The sequence below is a fragment of the Amblyomma americanum genome, chromosome 1, assembly GCF_052857255.1.
Source record: "Amblyomma americanum isolate KBUSLIRL-KWMA chromosome 1, ASM5285725v1, whole genome shotgun sequence".
Classification (NCBI taxonomy): domain Eukaryota; kingdom Metazoa; phylum Arthropoda; class Arachnida; order Ixodida; family Ixodidae; genus Amblyomma; species Amblyomma americanum.
This window is the reverse complement of record NC_135497.1, coordinates 398,402,452-398,427,123: the sequence shown is the minus strand read 5'-3', so window position 1 is coordinate 398,427,123 and position 24,672 is coordinate 398,402,452. Positions and strand designations below refer to the sequence as shown.

The 24,672-nt window shown below is 49.6% G+C and overlaps 1 protein-coding gene and 1 pseudogene across 1 annotated transcript; one reads left to right on the top strand and one right to left on the bottom strand.

Moving 5' to 3' along the window:
• Nucleotides 1-460: 460 nt before the first annotated feature.
• On the top strand, nt 461-14,495 carry LOC144102164 (uncharacterized). The gene is made up of 4 exons (XM_077635482.1): nt 461-709; nt 11,542-11,694; nt 12,270-12,626; nt 13,873-14,495. Exons 1-3 carry the CDS (start codon nt 461-463, stop codon nt 12,609-12,611), a joined length of 744 nt encoding a protein of 247 aa, XP_077491608.1. The 3' UTR covers nt 12,612-12,626; nt 13,873-14,495.
• On the bottom strand, nt 2,541-7,136 carry LOC144116494 (uncharacterized; annotated as a pseudogene).
• Nucleotides 14,496-24,672: the final 10,177 nt, after the last annotated feature.

The following is a 24,672-nucleotide window of genomic DNA, read 5'->3' as shown; positions in this document are numbered from 1 at the left end:
GGCCCACCCCTGAAATTAGGGTGGCATATCCACGAAATTTTGAAAATTGAGTTGAGGCTTTATACGGACGCAGACGCGCCGCCGTAGAGTTTCTGCCTTCGTGATCCTCCTAAACTACCGCATTAAAATGGGGAACAAAACTCTTTTAGCGAGGGCTGCAGGATAAACAGCATGGGTGTGGCGCTTGTCCTAAAACGAATTGTAAAATTATTTATGAAGGATCAAACAAAAACAGTGCATTTGCGTTGTGATTGTTAGCATAGCACGATCAGCCATATTGCATTGCGTTATGTGAGACTAGTGGCAAATCATGCTTATGATGGAGGAGCCTGGCTTCCACGCCCAGGTGTTGCTCGCCAGCGGCTTGGACGGCATGTGGCTGGACGAGGTGCACGTGAGCTCGGCTTTCGTGCGGCGCCAGTTGCGCTCCCTGGGGGCAGACGGCGCGCCCGAGGCCACCATGGACGACTTCTACCTGTTGCTGAGCCTGATGCTTTGCAACCTGCCGCGGGGGCGGGGCTCCAAGCTGGGCACCGACTGGTTCCAGAACCGCGTCAACGACCTGCTTGAGTTCTTCCCGAACGTCTCGGAGCCGCCGCGCGTGCCGCTCTACAGCGTGGAGCAGGCGGACGCCATCTCGCGCTTCGGCGAGCAGTGGCCCCACACCAGGGCGGCGCTGTGCAGCACTCTGCTCAAGACGCGCTTCCAGGTATGTGCATATATATGCGCCGCAGACGCAGCTCGTCGTCAGTTGCTGAACACCTGCTGGATGCTACAACATGGTGCATCTGATTTTCTGTCGCCTCTGTACTTTGTATTATGCTGTGCCTTTATTTGCAGGAAACACCTTCCATTTATATAAGTGGTTCAGACTGAAGCACATAGTTCTGCAAGTTGTTCGTTTTCTTGATTTTACGCTGCACTTTTTGCTTCAAATGCAGTCTTGTAGTCTCTCGAACGTGTACCTTCCTACTGTCGAACAGGGCATGAAGGGGGCCAGGCTTCTCCAGGCTGTACTCAAGCGGCTTTCACCCCCCCCCCCACCCTCTTTCCTTCAGAGTGCGATTAAAGTTTGACTTGAGTAGGTAACAACAGATGCACTGTAACCTCTAGCCCTTACTGAGTGAATGGAAAGCCTGTAGTCACCGGAACGTTTCATAGAAAAAGTTTATGCCGTCTCCGTATTGGACATACACGCCTTACCCACAACTTCTTACTAACGAAAGACAAACCTATTTGTGAAAAATGCGGAGATGTACACCACATCTTATTCTCATGAACAAAACTTGAATCACGGAGGAAAAGGTATACCGCTCAGTGGTTCGGGCGCTCGACTACTGATCCGGAGTTCCCGGGTTCGAACCCGACCGAGGCGGCTGCGTTTTTCTGGAGGAAAAACACTAAGGCGCCCGTGTGCTGTGCGATGTCAGTGCACGTTAAAGATCCCCAGGTGGTCGAAATTATCCCGGCGCCCTCCACTACGGCACCTCCTTCTTCCTTTCTTCTTTCACTCCCTCCCTTCTCCCTTTCCTTACGGCGCGGTTCAGGTGTCCAACGATATATGAGACAGATACTGCGCCATTTCCTTTCCCCAAAAACCAGTTTTCATTTTTCTTATAGCACTACTAGCACGTCTGTTACCATTCGGAGTGAAATGTTCAACTTCCATGCTTTCGTTCATCTTTAAATTCTTGTTGCATGTCAGGACTTAGTCACCCTGTGCGGGGTGTGGCGCAGCGGTTGGGTTAAGAGCAGGCAGAAAGAGCTGTCAGTATTGTTAGAGATGACCCTTAAGATTAAATTAATGTTAGCAAATACGCGCTGAAGAAATGAGACGATTAAGTACTTATGTGAAGGAAATGCAAAAGGATATATTTACAAAAACGTATTTACATGCCAAAATAGTTACTCGCGAATTCGCACCCGCTCGCGCACCCGCATCGTCGAGCATCGCACACACACACTCTCTGAGACACACTCGTTCCTTGTCGTCCGTCTCTTCGCTGTGTCCCCTCCCAGCGCCGCAGGCTACCGCGCACTTACAATGCACCGGAAGCGCACACACACGCACACACTCACGCGCACATGTGCATGGGCCCACTTGAAAGCAGACGCCGCGCGGCTCTCCAGTTCGTACTTCGGGTGGCGGGGGCATTGCCCGCGACCCTAACGACCACACCAATTGGTAACGAAGCGGGCGACCATCGGTCCGTTCGCAGAACGGTGGGTGGCGCCAAAGACGCTCCCCGTACAGAAAGCACACGTGTGGGCACAAAAGCACGCTCGCTGCACAGAACGACACTTGCGGAAAGAAGAAACATGTGTGTAATAAATGGCTCTTTCTTACACTCGGGCATTCTGACAAAACTTGACGGCCTCGTTAATAGAAGTGAACAAAACTGTACAACACACAAACACTTCGCAAACAGTCAAGAAACATATACAGACGTATGAATACAACTAGAATAGAACGGATGCGGGCAGTAGACAAGTGGGTAAAATTAGTAGCACGCATCCTTGGATGTGGCCTGAAAAATAGTTCAGCTCGGCACTGCGCGTTTGCGTTCCGAACGCCTGAGTGGCTGCGGGACACTCTCCACTTCTCTCGCAGTGTCTTCCTCTTCGGTGGATGACTCGTCGTCTTCTAAGCGGTCTTGCGGGTGCGTTGACGTCCACCCCTTAAGCTGTGACACGTGAGCTGTAGTCGCAAAACGAGTATTCTTGCACTGATCGAGCTCTGTCACTCGATATGTATCAGAGGGTAGAGCCTGGGTTACTACCAACGGTCCTCTGTACTTAAGCTGGGCCTTCGTTGGTTTTCCGGTCTGCTCAGGAGCCTTAGTCATGAACACGATGTCGTCGACATCGTAGAGACGTGCCGGAAAGTGTCTTCGATCATACGCTGCCTTGCTTTTCTCTTGCTCGGCGATGATGCGCTGTCGAACTCGTGTTCGCAATTCCTCGGGGTTTTCCCATTGGGCTTCGTCGCTGCCGACAATTCTTCTCAAGGCGGTGCTGTGGAACTCCGGCTGGTACCCGTACAGCATTTCGAAGGGTGTCTTGCCTGATGTCTTGTTTACGGCATTGTTGATGTCACGTTCTGTGTTTGAAAGTTTTTCGTCCCAAACGCGCTGCTTTAAGTCGCTCATTGAAGTTGCGATGACGGGCAGAACTGTCCGGTTTACTCTCTCCACAAGGCCGTTTGCTTGCGGGTGGCGCGTCGAGTTAAGCACATGACGTATGCATCGCGCAGTGCAGAATTCAGCAAAGGCGCGCGACGTGAAGCAACTGCCTCTATCGCTAATAACTGTCCTTGGCAGACCTCTTTCGAGAACGAACTCCTCTAGCGCACGGAGCATATGCTTGGTTGGTGTGTCGCGTGTAGAGATCAGTCTCACAAATCTGATGAGGTTGTCGATGAACACAAGAAGGTACTGGTTGCGCTTCTTGCTTAGGACGAATGGCCCCATGTGGTCCATATGTATCACCTCGAACGGTCGTTTGCCCGGTGGAATTGGGTGTAAAAGACCTTCTCGTCTGCCAGCAGGTACTTTGTTGTAAATGTATTCGAAACACTGCGAAATGTGCTTCCGGACGTAGTTCCTCATTTGTGGGAACCAAAAGCTCTCTTGGATTTTGGAAACTGTCTTTTCCAGTGCGAAGTGTCCCATCAAATCATGCGATTGCACCACAACTGCCTTTCGCATGCATTTTGGCAGTACGAATTTGAACTTGACGTTTCCTTCCTCTTCTATCTCTCTCACGAGTCTTCCCTCCCTCACGTTGTAACCCTTCGCTCTTGCCTTCTCTTCCTTCGTACTATCGCTCTCCGGTTTCTCTAGAATGGTTAGAAGCTCTCGCAGCTCTTCATCGCCTCTCTGAAGAACCACTACTTGTTCGGCAAGGTCACACGCCACGCACACCTCGAACCTTTCTTCTAGCAGGGTGTTCATCGTGTCTTGAGGAGCTTCAACGGGACCACGGCTGAGAGAGTCGACGTGGAGCATTCGTGTTCCCGGGCGGTGCTTGATTGTGAACTCGAACTCCTGGATCAAATCATACCACCTTGCAATTTGCGGCTTTTGGGTTCGCTGCGCGTTGAGGTAAACCAAAGCCTGGCAGTCGGTAACAATTGTAACGTGTATTCCCAGCAGCAGCGGTCTCAGGCGATCCACTGCCCAAACAATTGCCATTAACTCGAGCTTAGACGAGTGGTAATTCTTTTCCGCGTCCGTCGTCTTTTTACTAATACAATAGACGAGATGCCATTTGTCGCCCTTCTTTTGGAGCAGCATTGCTGCTAGGCCTTTCGCACATGCATCGGTATGTAACTCAGTCTCCGCTTTCGGGTCATACAGCTGGAGCACAGGTTCACACATGAGCCCTGATTTGAGCGCCTGGGAACTTTCCTCTTGTTCAGAGCCCCATACAAATTTTTCTTCTTTCTTGGTGAGCCTGGTGAGAGGTTCGGCAATCAGAGCATATTTCGCGATGAAACGGCGAAATAAGCTCGTCAGCCCCAAGAACCGCCTGACGTCATGAGCGTTTTTCGGTACAGGGAAAAGCTCTATTGCCTGCACCTTAGCTTCTCCGGGCTGCACCGTTCCCTCCTTGAGGCGAAAACCCAGAAATTCAACGCTGTCCTTAGCGAAGGCGCACTTGCTAAGTCTCAGGGTTAGATTCGCCCTTTTGAAAGCCTCGAGAACCTGGCGCAGCCGCACGAGTAACTCGTTCCAGTTCCGTGCCGGAATGAGCACGTCATCCAAATAGCACATTGGAATCGTGCCCCTCAAAGGCCCCAAGACTCGATTCATCAGGCGCTGGAACACCGATGGAGCGTTTGTGAGCCCAAATGTCATCCTTTCGAACTGCCCTGTCTCATCAGGTGTTATGAAAGCTGTTTTGCTCTTTGCTTCGTCGCTGAGTGGCACCTGCAGATAGCCGTGAGCAAGGTCCAGCACAGTGTACAGCTTCGCCCCAGACAGTTTCTCAAGCTGTTCGTCCATGCTAGGGAGCGGGTACTTTTCCTTCAATGTCTGCGCGTTCAGGCGGCGGTAATCGACGACTAAACGCTTCTCGCCGTTCTTTTTTTGCACTAGGATCACTGGGCTCGCGTAAGGCGACGAGGTCTCGCTTACGATACCCTCTCTTTTCCACTTTCCAACAATCTCACGAATTGTCTCTCTCTCCGCGGCATTTGTTCGGTACGGCCTAACCGCAACAGGCGAACTTCCAGGTGTCTCCGTGATGTCCATCTTAAGCACAGGAGTGCATCCCAGCTCGCTAACGTTGTTGGCGAAGCAGTCGCGATATTCATTTAGAAGGCCAAGAAGTTCAGCCTTTTGCTGCTTCGTTACTGAGGGCCCTACTTCAAGCGGCTGATCCTCGATTGGTCTGCGCTCTGTCGCAACGCAGAAAACCTTGGGCTCAGTTGCATCGCTCTCGCTCACGCGGGCAGGTTGGTTTTGGCTGTCAGGTATCTCCACAACGTCAACCTCCATGACGCGCCCGAGTCGCCGTCCCCTTTTCACAAGCAAGTCTTTGTCTCCGCTCATGAAAATCGGCACACTAATCTCCCCTTCTCTCATGTCGACAAGAATTTCGCTTCCAAGTGTACTGAACAAAACAGGGCCTGACAAATCGGAATCTGATGATAAGGTTATCCAATTAATGGAGTTAGAGTGAATGACGGTCTCTCTAGTCGCTTTCACACGCAGTCTGGGCTCATTAAACGGCTCCAGGTGAGAGAACGGACATACACTTTTGTACCAGAAGCGCAAACAACCACCCAGCCTGGCGTAGGCCACGTAAGGTAGTTCTGTGCACGTTCTCCCGACAAGCAAGTCAACTGTCAAAGTATCGTCTGGCACTACAAGAAAAGGAACGTTCTCGCCTTTGACACCGTCGATCTCGAGGTCTGTGTAGCACTTGCCGATCGCCCTGGCTGAAGGAGTGCCTTGGCTGCCGAAACCGTAGAGGGCCGTGGCATCCTTCGTCAGCCTCGCACTGCAGCGTGCAGCCGCAGAGGCACGCAGGAGGCATCCAGAGCTGCCGTTGTCGATCATGCCGACTAGGGTCGTCGTCCCGTTCAGCATGGCCTGCTTCAGTAGCGCTCCAGGTGAGATTTTCTGTTCGGTGTCGGTCACTGTGTTGGTCTCGTTGCGCTGGCTCATCGAACAATGACGCTGCGTGTGGCCGCTCTTCCCACAGCGTAAGCATTTCATCTCATGCCTTTCTTCTGGACAATCGCGGGAGATGTGTCCGAATCGCCCACAGTTGTAGCATTTGAACTGGCCTCTTTCGTTGGTCAGGGGTGGTCTCCTGTCCTTGCCAAATCGATCGTACGTAGTCTTCCGCGCAGGTGGTGTTTCTGCAACCCTTTCGGTGGCCGCCGTGAATTGCCTCTTCTCACGCGTGCCGCCAAACCTTTGCTCCCGCTCTCGGTCGATACGCTCAAATTCCATAATATCGTGGAGAAGATTGTCGTCGTCCTCGTGGGTGCGTCCAAGTAGCATAGTACAGAGCTGCCTTGAGCGGAGACCAGTCAGCACCTGCTCCCGGGTGTCACAAAAATCGAGGTTGGCCTCTCGACAAAGACGCACCTTTGAATGGAAGTAGGCTGTTGTGCTTTTGTTGCGCTGCTGTACTCGCTCCTGCAGGCATCTTCCTCCATCGTTCTGCCGCTTGTGTCTGGCCGCAGAAGGTGCGGCGGAAGTGGTAGTCAAAATTTTCCCACGACGTATTCACTTCTTTGCGAGAACGCAGCCAGTCCTTGGCAGGTCCCACAAGGTGGCACTTAGCAGTCTCCAACTTGAATGGTTCAGGCCATCTGTGCAGTGTAGCGGTGGTCTGCAAGTTTCCCAGCCACTCTTTCGCCGACGCCGCATCGCCGCTGCCATCGAAGTCAGAAATGTTCTTGCTGAGGTCAGGCATCGCCTGATAGGTTGTTGTTGCTGCTGCCACGCCTGGCGCTCCTGATGACGCTGATAGAGCGAGCCTTTCCAGCAGACTGGCCAACAGACGGTCTTTTCCCGCATCGCGCTCAGGAAGTCGCTCACTGAAATGCTGTCACTCACTTTCCCTTCATCTTGACCGTCGGTGGTGCCCGCTGTCGCTCCTGAAGGTGCCTCGCTCATGGTCGTGATTAACTACAGTTCGCTCTCTGGAATTCGCAGTCTCCAGTCCGGTTCGCGCAGTTACAATCCCACTTCTGATTAATGTTAGAGATGACCCTTAAGATTAAATTAATGTTAGCAAATACGCGCTGAAGAAATGAGACGATTAAGCACTCATGTGAAGGAAATGCAAAAGGATATATTTACAAAAACTTATTTACATGCCAAAATAGTTACTCGCGAATTCGCACCCGCTCGCGCACCCGCACCGTCGAGCATCGCACACACACACTCTCTGAGACACACTCGTTCCTTGTCGTCCGTCTCTTCGCTGTGTCCCCTCCCAGCGCCGCAGGCTACCGCGGACTTACAATGCACCGGAAGCGCACACACACGCACACACTCACGCGCACATGTGCACGGGCCCACTTGAAAGCAGACGCCGCGCGGCTCTCCAGTTCGTACTTCGGGTGGCGGGGGCATTGCCCGCGACCCTAACGACCACACCAATTGGGAACGAAGCGGGCGACCATCGGTCCGTTCGCAGAACGGTGGGTGGCGCCAAAGACGCTCCCCGTATAGAAAGCACACGTGTGGGCACAAAAGCACGCTCACTGCACAGAACGACACTTGCGGAAAGAAGAAACATGTGTGTAATAAATGGCTCTTTCTTACAGTATGCGGTGAGAGATCGCGGGCATCGGGCACGGGAACATTGTAATTAGGGAGCCAAGGTTTTGTATGTCGAAGTTGTTTTATTTAGTTGCTCAAATATGCGCCCTTCGGCATAAGAGGGTTATATGCACTTGTGCAGTCCGGTGTCGGCTATGAGTGCCAACAAGGCCCGGTATTGGGACCCATGGGCCAGATTCGAGTGTCCTGTGGTCGGCTGGGGTGGTCAGCCTGAATGTTGTGGTGTCGCCGGCGTGGCTCCCGTTTTCCAGGGCAAGTCAGCAGAAAGTGATGTAACGTTGCCTCTGTAGCAGAAGCAGGGCAGAAGGGGCTGTTCAAAAGCGGGGTTTTTGATGTCCAGGAGGCCTTGACCGCAGGCGTCTGCGCAGCATTCACCCTGATCCTATACAACGCCACCACCTCACGGTGAGTTAAACCGCCGGGAAGGTTGGATCCACGCGGTGGAATTAAAGCACGCGTGGAGCGGCGGAGAAATTCCTTTTCAGGTAGTACAGCGTCTCCAGCGGATAATTTCAGCAGAGGAAGCGTCTACGGGACTTGCAGTAGATGGGATGCACTGTCCGCTTCCCTAAGATAGTGCGTACTGCGCCGAGCCCATAGAATTCGGACAGGGCATGGATACTTTTCCACGATGGAGCACTCATCGACAACAATCCCAGGGGACAGGCTACGCGCCATAGAGCCCCTACTGCTTGTGTTCAGTCGTTATATAGGAGAATATAATTTGGTGGAGTACAGAGGAGGTCCTTTAAAATGGACAAGCAGTAACAAATGGCAATGGGCTCTGCTATCACAGAGGGAAGCGGCGCCTCTGTGATGTAGGAACATGCCTGGCGTGCAGTGGGTTGAGCTGGACAGAGAAGACTGGTGTGGAGCATGTTATCTTTGGTGCTTGCGTCCACATAAGCTTGAAGTGCACCTACGGAGTCTGCTGAGAGAGGAGGCTTTGTTTCTCTCACTGAACGGTGAGTGTTGCGCATGACACGTAGTGGTCGGTTGTCGGTGACCTGGGGATGCTGCCAAGGAGGAGGTTCCAAAGGTGTTGCGTGAAGAAGCGGCTGAGTGGGATCAAAGTAATTTGCTAGGGCAGATGCCGCGCAGCGATTGCTGATATTCTCTGGTGGCGCGCATTACGGCGCTGCTCCACGAGCTCATCAATGGTATTCAGCTGAGCTTCCGCTCGTAGTGTGTGAATAGGGGGGAAGCGAGGAAGGCCAGTGATAACTCGCACGATCTCTCTGTGGGCTGTTTCTAATCGGCGCCGAGGCTGCAACACACAGCGGGCTAACGTTCGAAGCATATTAAAACATGCACCACCTGTTTTTTGGGCAATTCGGCGAAACAGGTGCAGCCTACTGGCGGTCTTCTGTCGGGCAGGTCAAATCCACGATGCTGCAGATATAGAGCTTCCCAGGTCGACACCTAGCGCCCGCATCGACGACGCTGTAGTAAGGAGTTGGCTGTTCAAGGACAGCTGTATAGGTGTGAGCAAAAGGCGCCGTCTACCCCATCGGTTGGTGGTAGCCATACATTTTGTCTTTTCAACCGACAGCGCCAGGCCAATCTTGTGGCACCACTCAGAGGTCTTGTCCAGAGCGTTCTGAAGGCCTACTTTTTGGTGGGTAAGGTGTGTGTGCACTGACCAAACCGTTACATCATCCGCATACAGCAAATTAAATATATCCGGAATAGCCAGTTACCACGCCAAAGTAAGCAGGGCCATTTTAAATTATACTGAGGCCAGCACGGATCCTTGAGGTACACCCCTTTTTACGGTGAAGTGGCCAACACGTTCCTTGCCGATGCGTATAGCGATGGAACGGTCTTCCAAGAACGAAGCCACAAAGTTGCGTACCCGAAGAGGGTAAAAGGGAGATGAAACTAACGTAGAATGGCCAAGATCCTTGAGCGGCTGACGTTGTCATACGCCTTGTGAACGTACATGGTAGGAAGCGTGCGGATTTTGCGAGATCTGCCTTCGAGCACCACCATGCTTGATAGGTGGTGCAGTCCGTCCTCAGGGGCCTAGTGGCGGCGAAAGCCAATCTGAGCCGGATGGTACTATTGATACCGTTCCAGCCACCATTAGAGCCACGTAGCTATCATCCGTTTTAGGAACTTACGTAGAGTGGACGTAATCACTATCGATAGGGCGAAGGTTGCTTAACCTTCTAGGATTATTTCCGGGCTTAGATATCGGCACCCCGATTTTATAACGAATACATTCCTTTTCATCCTACACTGCTTTTAGGAGGTGATGCATTATTTGATGTGTCATGTATTTTCATCTTTTTTAAAGAAATGGGGTATCTCAAGAGGCTCTAATTTTTTTACCCGCTGGTCTGTAAGAGTTCTAATACACCTCAGCCACTTTCTCACGCCTCAGAAGAAGGCTGAGATTTTTTAGCGATAGCTACGCTACGGTAGCATTTCGGGCCTTCAGCGTGGCGGCACTCACGTGACCAGCCACTTGGTGCGGAGCAGTTGCTGCTGGCGGCGCGCCGGCTAAACCGAGCTGCAACAGCTGTGCGCATGCGCCATGTCAAGTGGGACGAAGATAAAGAAGGAACGCCCAGTGAAACGGAGTGGCGAAAGACTGACTTTGCAATTCAACTGTGCAAGTGCCACCCGGCCAGCTTTAGCTATCGCGTCATTCCAGCTTTAAACAGAGTTTAACCACCGCCAACTTTTTTATTTTGATTGGCTGGGAGCCTCGATATCTTTTCCCAGCCAAGGATAGCTACTGAGGTTACCCAGCCCTCATTAAAGCTTTCACTAGTAGCCATTTCTAAAATTTGTGTATGTGTTCACTTGGTAGTATTAACGTTTGAGGGCCTCTACACCAGGGATTATTTTTTACATTTCTATAATATTCAACAAAAAACTTTTCTAATACCTTGTGCTTGGTGCATGATGGCCTCAGTTGCCTATTTGCCATAAAACCAAACACAACGTTACAACACACGGATCGGCACCCCTTCAGCATATTTCCACGATGTTGGGACGTCTGCAGATGTCCAAATTGTGTTCAGGGATACAATGCCGGACCTTCCATATTTTTGAAAACTTCATATGTAAGTCCATCCGGCCCAGGAGCTTTAAGCACATTCATTTGATCTATAGCTGTAAGAAACTTAGCCATGGTGAACTGCTTCTGCATACCTTCAAGGTCATCTTTGCTCGGAGGCGAGCCCGCTTCTCAAGGAAGAGTATTCGGGTAGATGAACCGATGAACGGCGCTGGTGCTTGATCGAAAGCTAGATAGAAATAAAGTCCTGACGACCTCTGAAGTGAACTGACTTGGCGTCTGTCCCGAAGCAAGACATGCTGAACTTGCAGGGCTTTTTGAACGCTTGCCAATTTCCATGAGACGAAAGGTGCGCCATAATGATGCAGTCATTGACTATGAGCCAAGAGACGCTCGCGAGTCGTGCCATCGCTGGCGAGAAAGGCGCTTCTCATGTCGGCGTCTTTTTCTGGGAGCTTTTTCTCTCATTCGTTCTTTGTTATTTCTTTTCCGGCCGGATGCAGTGTACTGTTACGCCTGCGCTACAAAGTGCACATAGAGGTGTAGAGATCTGTATGTCTTGATCTTATATGGATCCATGGATGGATCCATACTTTAATTTATTATAGTAATTATAGTATAGTTCCTGTATGGATCTACCACTATAGGCGAACTGGTGTGTTCTGTTGAGTGATATGTCCCTCCTGCGTATGGTCCCGGTCGCAGGGTCCGATGCAGCAGGTGCAGGAGTACGTGTCTGTGGGCTGGCGCTTCGCGGGCATGAAGCACGTTTACCTCATCCTCGAGTTCCTGGGAGGACGCAACTCCTGGGTGCTCGACGTAATCCCCGAGCTGCGCGCCAGACGCGGTCGCCTGCAGGTGCGTGCCCGCTTTGTCAGTACCATTGGCGGCGGTGCTCAAAAGCGGTGTGTGCAATTCTGGCTGGGTGCATGGCACGTGACGGGCGGCAGGGCACTGATCTGTCCTGGTGACCTCCGTTCCTCCCTGAGAGTTCTTAGTAACAGATTCAATGGAATAGACGTTGCTACAATCAACCTTTGCGCCCCTGTGCATGCAAGCTTGCAAGATCTGGTACAGGTATATTTAACGGCAGTATCCACTGTTTTTTTCTCTCGCAAGGATGAGAGATCTCACTGCTTTATCCAACCGTGCAGTACACGCCATCACTGGCAACAGATGCAAGCAAGGCCTTTCGGCACTAGCACTGAGCTTTGTCCCTCATCTGCTATGGCTACCTTATCCCATCAAATGCCCTCGTCTATGCACGCTTGAATATTTGCTGTCCACGGTTTTATGTACCCGTCCCTTGCTATCCCATCGGTTACCGCAACAGACCGGTTGTCTTTCCAACCCCTGGATCTCAGCTGGGATATCATTGACTCGCCTTTAATTGCACCCCTTTCCTCTCTCCCTGCACTGTCCGCTATGCGCAGGCGTTCCTGTGTGCGTACCAGCGGCTGGGCGCGGACGGGCCGTACATGAAGCTGCTCAACCTGGCCGAGGCGGCGACCACGCTGCGCAAGCACTTGGGCCTGCATGTGGCGGCCGCGTACGCGCTGGCCGTGCTCGAGGACGCCAACTGGCTCCAGTACAAGGGCGTGCCCCGCGACCTATACGAGGAGGCGGTGTTCGCCAAGATATCTGATATCAAGCGCATGGGGCTCAGCGCGCCGCCCAAGGACGTCCCAGCGCCACCGACGGCTGACGGCGACGAGCACATCGTGGACGGCGGCGAAGCGGGCGAGCCCGCCGCTACCCCGTCCGCAGCGCCATAGGGCCACAGCCCAGAGGTGCTCTATCCTATTTTGTTAGGAGGTAGCATAGCTATGGTTTGAGGACTTACGGAAAGCTCTTGGAGGCGGCGTTACGTTGCCTTTCTTTCATGGAAAAACCCCTGATTTGATATTTGACAATATAACGTGTGATGAGGACAGACAGTTGAGTGGATGAAATTCAGAGGCCACTGCACTGGACAGTTACCATGAGATGAACTTATGTTTAGAGAGCATTACGGCTCCCAAATGCACGCTGTAGGTGTTTATGGCGCTGAGTAAAGTTGGTAATGTTACTAAGGAACTATCATAGACCAGATGTAAGCTGTCGTCAGTCATACTTAATGGGTTGGCCTTTCTCTTAATGGTTAGCGATTAAAGTCAGCGCGTTCACTACGCGCTCAGAAAGCTGTCACGAACTTTTCGCTCACGGTAGTCGTCTCTGATTTAGTGCTAAAAACGCGACGCGCCGCTCTAGCTCTCCAGAAAAATGTATGGACATCTATAAATTGCACTCTACATTTAGAAAGTCTGAATACAGCGTGCTTCACAGTTCAACTTAGGTACTATTAGCGTCAAATGAAACGCAGAGGCGACCATTGCAGAGGGAATAGCAAAATTGCAAGATCTTAGCTGATCTAAAATGAACTCTAGCGCTCCTGAGTTAAACTCCTATGGTGTGAATACCGCTACGTGGAAGTTTTAATGCACGCCATCTCTATTCTTGTCTGGCGACCAATATTTTGTATTTTTGATTTTCTGTTTCATTTATCGCGTTTGTTTCATTTGACGCTTACGTGTGTCCACACACGTCAGCCGCTGTACATAGTGGTATAAGATTCGCCTCGTATACGGGAACTCCGGCGTCCAGTCCACTGTGCCGCCGGGTACACACCGGCAATACAATGGGTGTACAAACTTTCCCATGACCTGTTGCCCGGCTTCTCTTCGGTGTGACCCCACTTTGTATAGAATGAAAAAAAAATACCTTGTGTCTTGGCGCTCACTGGCCTTGAAGCTGCCCTTGCGCCATAAAAACTCATCACCATCAGACTTTTCTATCGTGCACATACAGATGTCAAAACACTCTCTTTCGACTGTTCAGACCACTTGCCTCTGGTGCACGCGACAGTCCAGGGAGCGCTTATTTGAGGGATATGTGCTCATAACGTTTGTACAGTTACGAGGACCAGACTACACCTTCACCGGTTCCTTGTCTTGTTGCGCAATCTGGTGACACCATTTTGTCTTGCCTTCTGCGCAGACGAGCTGGCACAGCGACGGACGACGGCGACGGCGACGCTTGCCACGTCATCACCACCGCAGGGGTCGCAGAGAGGAGGAGGGCGAGAATGGGATGGCAGTGCTCGAAACCCGCACACTGCCATCGAGAGACCTCAAAATATGCCGCCTATCTCTCCTCGCGTGGCCCACTATCGCCAGCTTTCCCAGGCACCACGACCCCTGTCCTTCCGTCGTCCTGTCTCACGTCCTTTCGCTAGCCAGCTGTCTGCCTCCACTGGCGCGCCCGGAGTAGCCGGGTCTAGGCCGGGGGCACTTAAATTTCCTGTGCGCCAAGACCTTCGGGGTCGGAACCTGGCAACCCTGCGGCGCCGGGTGTGCCGTGATGACGTCGCTATCTCGCTGAAGCATGGCAGCGGCGAGCAGGGCGGCGCGTTATAGATAGATAAATAAGTTTTCGTCCATGCGTGGCTTCCTGACGAGCTTGCGTCCTTAGCGCTTTCTGCGGTGGCCGCGGGCAGCAAAGCAGAGCCGCAGGGAAGAGACGGGAAAAAGGGCACCTGTCAACGCCGACGGTGAGCCCCGAGTTGGCGCTTCTGTCGGGGGACTGCGGCCGCCACATTTTTTGCGACCGTGAAACAATAAAAGGGCTTCCAGACGGTCATTCCACAGAGTAGCGTACTCACTGCGCAGTTTGTTGCTCCGTTCGACAAATGAGGGCGGCCAACTGTCGGCGAAGCCATGTGATGTTCTTGCATGGATGGATGGATGAATGATATGGGCTTTACCCTATGTATCGGACATCTAGCCTTTATTACCCCGCCCCCTTCCCATAAACGATGAAATATTGCCTGAAATATAAAAGGTGGCGCCGAGTAGCGAGCTACGCTGCAGGAATGGTTAAGACTGATGAATTTGCGCCCATTTTGATGCTTACCTCTTTATCGGGGGACTTATGCCTTGTAGAAAAGAACACATGTCAGAGCTCGAACCCAGAGTCTCGGCCGGAGTTTTAAATAAAGAAGGTTATTACGATGAACATTAACGCAGCTACCTAAACTGCTCGCGGGTGTTCATATACGCTTGTCGTGCAGCAACATTGCGAATTGTCAGCCCTGTGTTATTAAAAAAAGTTTGTTTGCGCATGTGATCATGATATAATATGCCTTGTGAGCTACCTCTTTCGAATTTTAGCTATTCGTGTTAGTTTGAAAGAGCGTAGAGGCATTCAAACAGTCGTCATCAAAAAGTATTCGCCGATATGTCTTAGTTTATTCTTTTAATGCTTATGGTGACTGGAGTTGGCACATAGGGTTATAACCTGGGTTCAGAACATTTTGTTTTTATGTACTGAATTTAATAAATGTGGTCGTTTCAAAACCTACAAAATATAATAATATGAATTAACAATTTCACTCATGATCACTATTCGTACTTTTACTACAACAGCTATTGGCGACTTCTTTTCGGTGTTCTTTCATTCAGACTTCTGTAATATGCGTGTATGATGTATTGCCAGGATCGTATTGTGAGAAACAACTGCAGAAATTAGGCTTCGCTTTTGAGGCGCGAAACTTCCCATTTAGATATACTACAAGCTACCAACTTTTTCCCTTTTATATGCCTCCTACGGGAGCATATACAGGAACACTAGAGCGCCTGCGTGCCCAGCGCCGCTCTGCGACAGGCCTCGAAAAAGGGGTATGCACCTCCATTCTCCTGGTGCTGGCTCATTTCCCCTCTCGAGCCGACAAAAAGATTTTTCAAGGCGTGAAGAAAAGGGGTTTGGTAGGCGCTGAAAGGACAACTTAAACCGCGAAGAAAGTTGGGGGGAACCTGGAAGAGCTCCAAGCACGGGGTAGGAATAACATACTGAGGTGTTGACACCACGTGAACGAATGAAAGAATCTTTCACCGTGGTGGTGAAAGAATGTTATTCTTACACCTTGGTTGACAGTCTGGGAGTTAACATGAGCCCGACAAAAGTCGGGTTAAGTCGGCTGTCGGGCAGAAAACCGGTTGTCGGGCTCATGTATACGCTAGGGGGTCGAGATAAGTGGTCGTCGAGTCGAGCTGGGCCAGCCCGGCTGCAGGGGGTGGGTTGACTCGTCCCGATGTTGGCCCGACCCGGTTGGAAGGACCATGTATACGCTGCCGCATCGGCTTAGGGCCTCCTCTCCTGCCTCCTCTCTGGTATGGCGGCGCTGCGCAAGCCTGGGCGCTCCTCCTCTTCTTCTAGCATCCGCGCGTGGTTTGCTTGCTCGACGCTAGCGGTAGCGGCGATCTCTGCCCGACAGAAAATGGGTTCATATAAACGCTGTCGCGTCGGGTGGTCAGCTCGACATCTGGCGCGGCCCTACTCGACCCGCCGCTGTCGGGAAGAGAAAGGGTTGCCATGGAAACCGGTCGTTAACATAGAGGGCGCTGCGAAAGGCGGGACTTCACAGTTGACATCCGTGCGGTGCGGGCGCTTGTTTCGGTGCTCTTCTGATGACGCGTGGTGACCGGGACAGGGTGGACGGACAACTGCGAGACCGCCATCACAACGACATAAATATGAGTTCTTTCCTTTAATATTTCGAGAGCTTAGATTTAGGCTAGTTTTATATCTAGGCAAGTTAGGTGAAGGGCTCGCGAAAGAGCAGGTCAGTGACCTAACGACCGGACCCTTTCCGGCCGGCAGCTATAGATTTGCAGGGCTCATTTGTGAGTTAACTGGTTTAGACAGGTAGTTAGTATTGCTTTCTAGGTGATTGGCTTTTGCGGTAGGCAGAATATCATTTGAGCACGTGGTTGCAAGAAGATTTTTTTCTTTTCTAGCATTTTGTGGTAGTAATAATAAAGTGCTGCTAAATGGTCAAGCAACTGAAGCTTAAATGCAAGGAGTGTGAGGCGTCGGTGAATTCGAAAGAAACGTGGTTTGAATCTGTAGACGAGGCCGAAGGCGCGGATTTTATGTGCAAATGCTGCGTAATAAGTGCACGCCTGGACAGGGCTGACGAAGCGAACACCAGCCTAGCGCTACTTATGGATGCCCTAGAAAAAGAGCTGCAGGTAGAGAGGGCAGAGAAGCGGAAACTTCAAGAGCAGCTTAGTCAAGTGTTGGAGGCAAAAACGGCTGACAACGCCACGCGAAGCCACATTGGCGGACATTCCAGCGCCAGCCAGTGGATGGGGCCTGCGCTGGCATGGGCAGCGATAAGGAATTAGGTCAGGCAGGCTCAGACAGGAAGAGCTACGCGCACGTGGCAGCTAGGAAGTCTGGAGGAGATGGAGAGAAGGGGAACAAGCTAACTTCCAGGAATGAGGGTGCAGTCACAGATAAGAGGCGGCATAATAATCCGGAAGTTAGGATGGAGGAAGGGAATAGGCTAGTGCTTATCAGTGGTGACTCAAATACGAGTAGGTGCAAAAGAACTATAATGGAGCGTGTAAAGGGTGATAAGCGGGTAGCAGTAGGGGCATTATCAGGCAGGAAAATGAACGCAGTATGTTGCATAGCGGAATTAGGTAGTTGCAGCGGCGGGGCTAAATGATGTCTTGAATGGTGAAGCCGCAAATGTAGTGGAAAGATTAGCGGAGGGAGTTGACGATTTAAGGGTGATAGCACAGCAAGTCCAGATCGTGGTGTGCACAGTGCCGGAAGTGCAAGGACGGAACAGAGAAGTGCGAAGGACATTGTGGCTGTTAATCGGGAGATAAGGAAATTAATCCAGGATAGGCTTTGAAGTGGCAGACATAAACAGGGAAGTGCATAGAGCAGGCTTTGGCGAAGGCTTTACACGAGATGGCATCCACTTTAATGGAAGGCTAGGAGCCGAGATAGGGTGGCGCCCTGGCAGGCCGGGCAGTAGCTTATTTAGAAGGTCCACTGCGGCTCAGGGCATAAGGATAGGTAGAAGCAAAGTAGAAATGGAGGCTTACGCCAATAAAATGGCCACTAGGAGGTCCAGGAAGGAAACTACAAAAAGGAAATTTAACACCAGGATCAGGTACATAAACATGCAAAGCGGTAGAAAGAGAGCGAAGTGGTTAGAGATAGAACAGCAGTTGAAGGACGAAGAAGTAGGTGTATACGCGCTATGCGAGACACATCTCAGGGATCTAGAAGACCCACCGTTTATTGACGGCTACGTCTGGGACGGGAGCAACAGAACAAAAACGGAGAGGAAGGGAAGAGGAGTAGGTATGCTGATACATCCAGGAACAAATTGTCAAAGAATAAAGTCAACTTGCAAAGAACATGTCTGGGTATCGGGTACAATTGCTGGTAAAAGGACATGGCTAGGAGTAGTTTATTTAGGATACAGGGTACAAATGCAGGCAAGATAACACGGATCTAGTTAAGTGTCTCAATGACGATATATATCAGTTTGGAGAGGCGCCGATATCATTCTGTTGGCGGACATGATTGGCCACATCGAGGATCCGGATGGATACACAGATTGTAATAAGAAGTTGATGCTAGACTTCTGTGAGCGACACAACCTATTTATTGTAAATAGAGAAACTAAGTGTGAGGGACAAATCACGCGGGAATCCCGTAACAGGCAAACGACCATTGACTACTGCTTAATCTCGCAGGGGATGTATAGCAAGCTCACAATAATGGAAATAGATGAAGAGGGGAAGTACAGCCTCGGTAGTGATCATAAGCGTATTTGTCTACAGTTAGGAGCCCTGCTGGAATGTGAAATGGAGGGGAGTCAAAAAGAGTACGCAAAATTAAATGACGAACAAATAGCAGCCTGCATAGAGGAAGCAATAGAGACACATCCTTTAGAAAAGTGAGGTTATAATAAGTTAGAACTACTCATTAGTACAAAAATAAAACGAGTAAAAGGAGTAAACCACTGGAGAGGAAAGAGGAAGCCACGAAGTTGGTGGAATATAGAAATTAGGGAGGCCATCGAACAACGACGGTTGGCATCACGGGAACATAGAGAAGCAAAGAGGGCGCAGTTATCTGAAGAGGAAATATGGCGAAAATGGATATCTTATCGACAAAAGAAACAGAAAGTGCAGGTCCTCGTTCAGGCTAAAATAAAGCAGTCCTCTGATGTCTGGCTGGCTGAAATTCGCGATGCAATTAAAGGGGGCCAAGAAAATTCTGGAACCATATAAGCTGGCTGGGCAAAAGAATCACAGAAAGCAGGAACAGATTCATGATGCCGAGGGAAAATGTTTAGAGGGAGATGACGCTGTGAACTACATTTCATCAGTTATAGCTGGGTCAATTAAGAAAGACGATTGAGTAATCCCCACAAATGAGGGAGCAACACAGGAAAGCACAATAGATAACAGCGTGGAACTGAAGAATCTTATCTGGAAAAAAGCGAAAGCAAACATTACAAGTTGTACGTCCGCAGGGATCGACGAAAGTCCAATCAAGCTAATTAATGAACTCGGCCCAAGAGGCAAGGAAACGCTCATAAAAGTATTGGAGGATGTTATAACAAATCAGCAAATTCCGCACAGCTTAAAACAAAGTAAAATGATTTTGATTTATCAAGGGAAATGCAGTAAGATGAACATAAAATCCTTCCGACCGATTACGATAACATCAGTTACATGCAGGCGGTGAAAATAAAAATGCAGTCATGGGTAGAAAGTAATAGAATACTCGGAGAACTTCAGAACGGGTTCAGAAGTGGTAGGCTCTTAGATGGTAGCCTGTTCGTGCTTACCCTTTGCATAGAAATAGCTAAGGCGGAAAACAGACCTCTGTATTAAGCCTTCCTGGACATAAGCGGTGCATACGACAACGTGAACAGGGAACTCCAGTGCAACATATTAAAACGTGAAGGCGTCGGTCATGAAGTAATTGATTTTTTGCAGGAAATATATCGAGAAAATGAAGTTGAAATAGCACGGGAAGGAATTAAGAGTACAACTGTCCAGGTACACAAAGGATTAAGGCAAGGTTGTCCTCCATCACCGCTGCTGTTCATGCTTTATATGATAAATATAGAAAGAAGGCTACAAGGAAGTAATCTAGGTTATGATCTGTCCTACAGATTAGGCGGAAAGGCTGCTGAGCAAAGACTACTGGGTTTAATGTATAGGGACGTTATTGTTCTGTATGCAGATAGCCAGGAAGATTTTCAATCTTTGGCGAATTGCTGTGGAGACGAAGGAGACAGCTTAGGTTTCAGTTTTAGCGCAACTAATCAGTTGTTATGGTTTTCAACGATACAGCTGATCAGGAGCTTACAATACAAGTCCATGAAATACCCCGAGTGGCCAAATACAAATATCTCGGGGTATGGGTAAACAAAGGGCATATGTACGCGGAAAAGCACGAAGAGTCTCTCATAGCAAAATGGCGAAGAGATGCCGGGATAATGAAATACAGGGCATTGTGGGGGTCCTCAGAGTCCTCAGAGGTATCTGGAAAGGAATAATGGTGCCGGTGCTTACTTTCGGGAATGCGGTTCTATGCTTAAGGGCTGAAGTTCAGTCGCGATTAGAAGTAAATAAGGGAACAGTTGGAAGATTTGCACTAGGTGCCCACGGGAAAACCACAAACGAGTTAGTACAGGGGGATATGGGCTGGACAACGTTCGAAGCACGGGAAACTCAGAGTAAAGTACTATACGAAGAACGCCTGAGGAAATTGGACGATAGCAGGTGGGCAGCTAAGGTATTTTAATGCCTGTACAGAAAGAGCGTTGACACACTGTGGCGGAAACGAACTAGAAAGCTGGCCAGTAAGTTTGCCAGAGACGAAGAAGGAGAAAGAAAGAGCATTAAACGACAGGTTAAAAACGTCGAAGGTAAAAATTAGATAGATTCCATGAAAAAGAAGCATAATGTAGAACTATATCGATGCTGAAAAAGGCAGATCAGGAAGGAAACGTTTTATGATAACTCAAGAGGCAGTGCCCTCCTCTCTGAAGCTAGGTCAGCGTGTCTTAGAACGCGCAGCTACAAAAAGAAATTTAACGAAGAAGATGACACTTTTGCTGTGTGTGGTAAATCTGTAGAAACAATAGAACATCTCATTCTAAAATTTGATGGTATCCATCCCGATGTCGATGCAGGCATAGTCACTCTTCCTGAGGCCATAGGGTTTAGAGATTACAATAGTCATGTAAATTGCGGTGGAAATTAGCAAAAAGCGATTGGAGGATTGGTCGCTCAAAAGCAGAGAGGTGACATAAGCTTTAAATTGTAGGAAGGCGTATTTTAAAGAAAATGGTGAATTTTATTAACAACTTACAGCTGAGTTAAACAAAAATAAAGGAAAAAACAGCATGGTGACAACTACCACTGCCCCGTTTGAAAGGGGACGCTCCTACCTTCCATCGATCCATCCATCCATCCATCCACGCTGGGTGCTCAGTCCGGCGTGGCGCGGCACTGCGCACGATTTGGCACATTTCGGTGTGTGCGGCTGCGCTGCTGTGCTGCTTTTAACAAGTTCTTTTATTTTGCACCAAGACCTTGTTTTTGGCTATCGTCAGCAGAGTAGCCCATAGCAGGTGAGTACTGAGCTGGGTGCTGTGCAATGGGAAGAAAGCGTTTCGTGCCGAACTGCAATTCGGGCTACCGGACATGTGCGGAGCGTGTGCCATTATCCAAAGCTCCGTCCGACAATGTTTGTTTGGACAAGTGGCGCCGTACGGTTCCTATGGCAGACGGGACGTTAATGCCCACTGACGATGTCTGCGCCAAGCATTTCGCAGAGGACGCGATATCCCGGGCATATAACGCGGAGCTCGATTTAAGAGTGCTACTTTACGCGGAAAAGAGGCCCGTGCTTTCCAGAGATGCAGTTCCTACATTATTTCCAAACTATCCCAAGTATCTCACGCGGCCAGAGCGACTTAGAAAGCCACCCCGGAAGAGGAAACCTCCTGCGCAAGCATCCAAGCTACGTCGGCCGAAGGTCGCCGACAACGGTGCGATGCAGCCTCTCCAAGCTTCCTTGCCTGCTGTGATGTCTGCACATCCGGAAACAGCCTTGGAGCCAGCGGTTAAGCGACAGCATCTCGACTCTGACTCTGCCACTCTGATGCCATGTCTGGCTGGCACTTGATGGTGCTTCAACAAATACACCGCATCGCCATTGAGCCTCCAGTGGAAAGGAGCTTATTGAAAATTATGCCCGTTCTATGATAATTTGCATCGGAATAAAAATGCCGTTTTCTCAAGCTTTCGTGTTAGGTTATGGTCCATGATCCGACGCGCCCTTTCATCCCGTCTGATACATTTACGACGTGAGAAAGTGTTTACCTAAAACATGAGTCATAAATAGCCTCGCTATGCTAGTGTTCTGCATCTTGAAAATTAGCCCACTCAACGAAACAATGTTTGAATGGTCTTCATATAGAGCGAAGAACCAACGATTAGCGTGAAGCAAAATCTTTCCGGTGCAATAATTTTCGGCCCTTGTGAGCGTAAAAGGGCACGAGGACCCCCACTTTTGTTTATTATGCTTAGATCAATGATTAGATCGAATGAAACATGAATTAAGCGAGGAAGCGAAACGTGAAGGAGCTTCGAGTGTTGCTCGACGGAGTCCATATCGTTAACTGCTTTACACAAGATAATTTCATGTAAACAAAATTTTGAGACTGCCACACTACTGATTTTAATTTCAAGCCACGAATTTCGTTTGCGTTTTGAACTAAATTCACGCCACCAAAGCGAAAATCGAGCTTGGGCAGCGGAATCTCAAGGCGCCAGAAACGCTCAACTGGATGAATGGATGGATGGATGGATGGATGGATGGATGGATGGATGGATGGATGGATGGATGGATGGATGGATGGATGGATGGATGGATGGATGGATGGATGGATGGATGGATGGGATGGGTGGTGGGTGGATGGATGGATGGATGAATGGATCGGTGGAGGGATGGATGGATGGATGGATAGGTGGGTGGGTGGGTGGATGGATGGATGGGTAGGTGGATGGATGGATGGATGGATGGGTGGGTGGGTGGATGGATGTATGGATGGATTGGTGGGTGGGTGGATGAATGGGCGTGTGGGTGGGTGGATGGATACGGCTGAGCCCTTTAAATCGGGCGGTGGCTCAAGCCACCTAGCCATGACTTATGAATTTTACTCTTGTCTTGATTTTAGCCACCAATCAGAAAACCTTCGCTTGGTTACTTCTACCTCCTTAAAATCTACTTTCCCTTCATTGTCCTTAAACCCCAATGCCTTGGATAAATCAGCCCCGATGCTTTCCACTGTAGGGTGAGGCCCTTTACAGAAGAAAAATATCAAGTGTTCAGCCGTTTCCTCCTCCTCTCCGCACGCAACGCACAACGTGTCGATCTCGTCGTTTCTGACTATATATGTCTTATACCCTTGTTACACGGGCAGTGTTAACCGCGGTTAAGCGGAACCATGGTTAGCCGCGGTTACACAGCGAAGGAAACTGCGGTTATGCCGCTAACCGCAATTGGCAACCTCGGTTATCATCATTAACCGAGAAGATGGCGGCACCCACAGAGACAACATGCAGGCCGGCCTCCGATGCGAGGAGTGCGAATCGTCCTCCGCCAACAACGGAGAGCCTGATACGCATCTGCCCCATCTTCATGGGAACGTGAGGAACGCCACAATTTATGCCTCCATCACAGCCGATTTGAACGCGGGACTACCTGCCGACGAGGGACCCTATAGCACAAAGCAAGTTCGGATGTAAATTGACAACCTGAACAAAAAAGTGCCGGTAAGCGCAAATGCTATATTCTGTCGCCCGTATATCATATTATGCGATTCGCTGTTGCACTATCGTGTCGGGACGGCTGCGCTCAGTGTATTCGAGTCACTAGTTGTTCCTGCAAAAGTTATTTACATATAACAACGTGTCAGTTTTGCGTTCGGCTGGCATGAAATGGTACTCCCAACAATGCTATCAGTGGTGACGAATTTTCCTGTATGCACTAATTGCTTTTATTGAATAAGAACTGCAGATGCATTTTTTTGCGACTCTGTTGATAGACTCGCGGTGGGTTAATTAGCACGCGTCCTCTGTGCATTGTCTGACTGCTTTGTTTTCGGTGAACCACCTTTCTAAAAAAGTTTTATTATGATTGAATTATGCATCGTTTTTGTATATACATAACAGTGCAGTGAAAATACATTTTCAGTTTGGTGTTTTTGTTACAGTTCCTTAGCATTATTCTGTGCTGCTGCTAGGAACTATTATGTCCTATAATTATGAAGCGTAATTTCACATCAGCACTGTCAGACATTTTATGCATTGCTTAATAGATTGCTTGGAAATATAAATAGTGCTCTCTTTGTTTAGGAAACTGAGGTGTGATGGCACAACGACCGACTCACAAGGAATTGGATGGGAGTATTACCCAATGCTCCACAAATTTTTGGGAACCCTGGCAACTAATCATGATACCTTGGTTGAAGAAAGTATTGAGGTAGTATTTATTTTTGAAGTTCCAAAGTGTTCACGTCTGAAACTGAAGTTCAATGACATAAATACGTGTAAAAAAAATATTCATGAAATGATTTTATAAGATGCGTTGGCTATGTTATTAAAAGCAGCTATGAAGGAATAAGCTACACAAAAGGAGTGTGGACTAAAAGGAAAAGTTGTGACAACCAAACATTGTGTGCTGCACCACTGCACTCGTAGGATTTTCATTGCAAACACTAGGCTTAAAGCTCAGTACAGTTCATGTGAAAGTGGTAAGACGAGCTAGTTGGTCTTGGTACGCAGAATGCATATATCTTTTAGCCGAAATACACAGGACGAAAAAGTTAGACGTAGGACGAACGCTGACTTCAACGGATGCACTTTTGCTGATTAATGTTTTGTATGCCCGACCAATTTTAGA

Bases quoted from the DNA above. Each gene is read 5' to 3' on its own strand.
- LOC144102164 (XM_077635482.1), top strand. From the start codon at position 461: ATGGACGACTTCTACCTGTTGCTGAGCCTGATGCTTTGCAACCTGCCG. The intron at 710-11,541 runs GTATGTGCATAT...TCCCGGTCGCAG, and splicing joins TGCTCAAGACGCGCTTCCAG to GGTCCGATGCAGCAGGTGCA. The intron at 11,695-12,269 runs GTGCGTGCCCGC...CGCTATGCGCAG, and splicing joins CCAGACGCGGTCGCCTGCAG to GCGTTCCTGTGTGCGTACCA.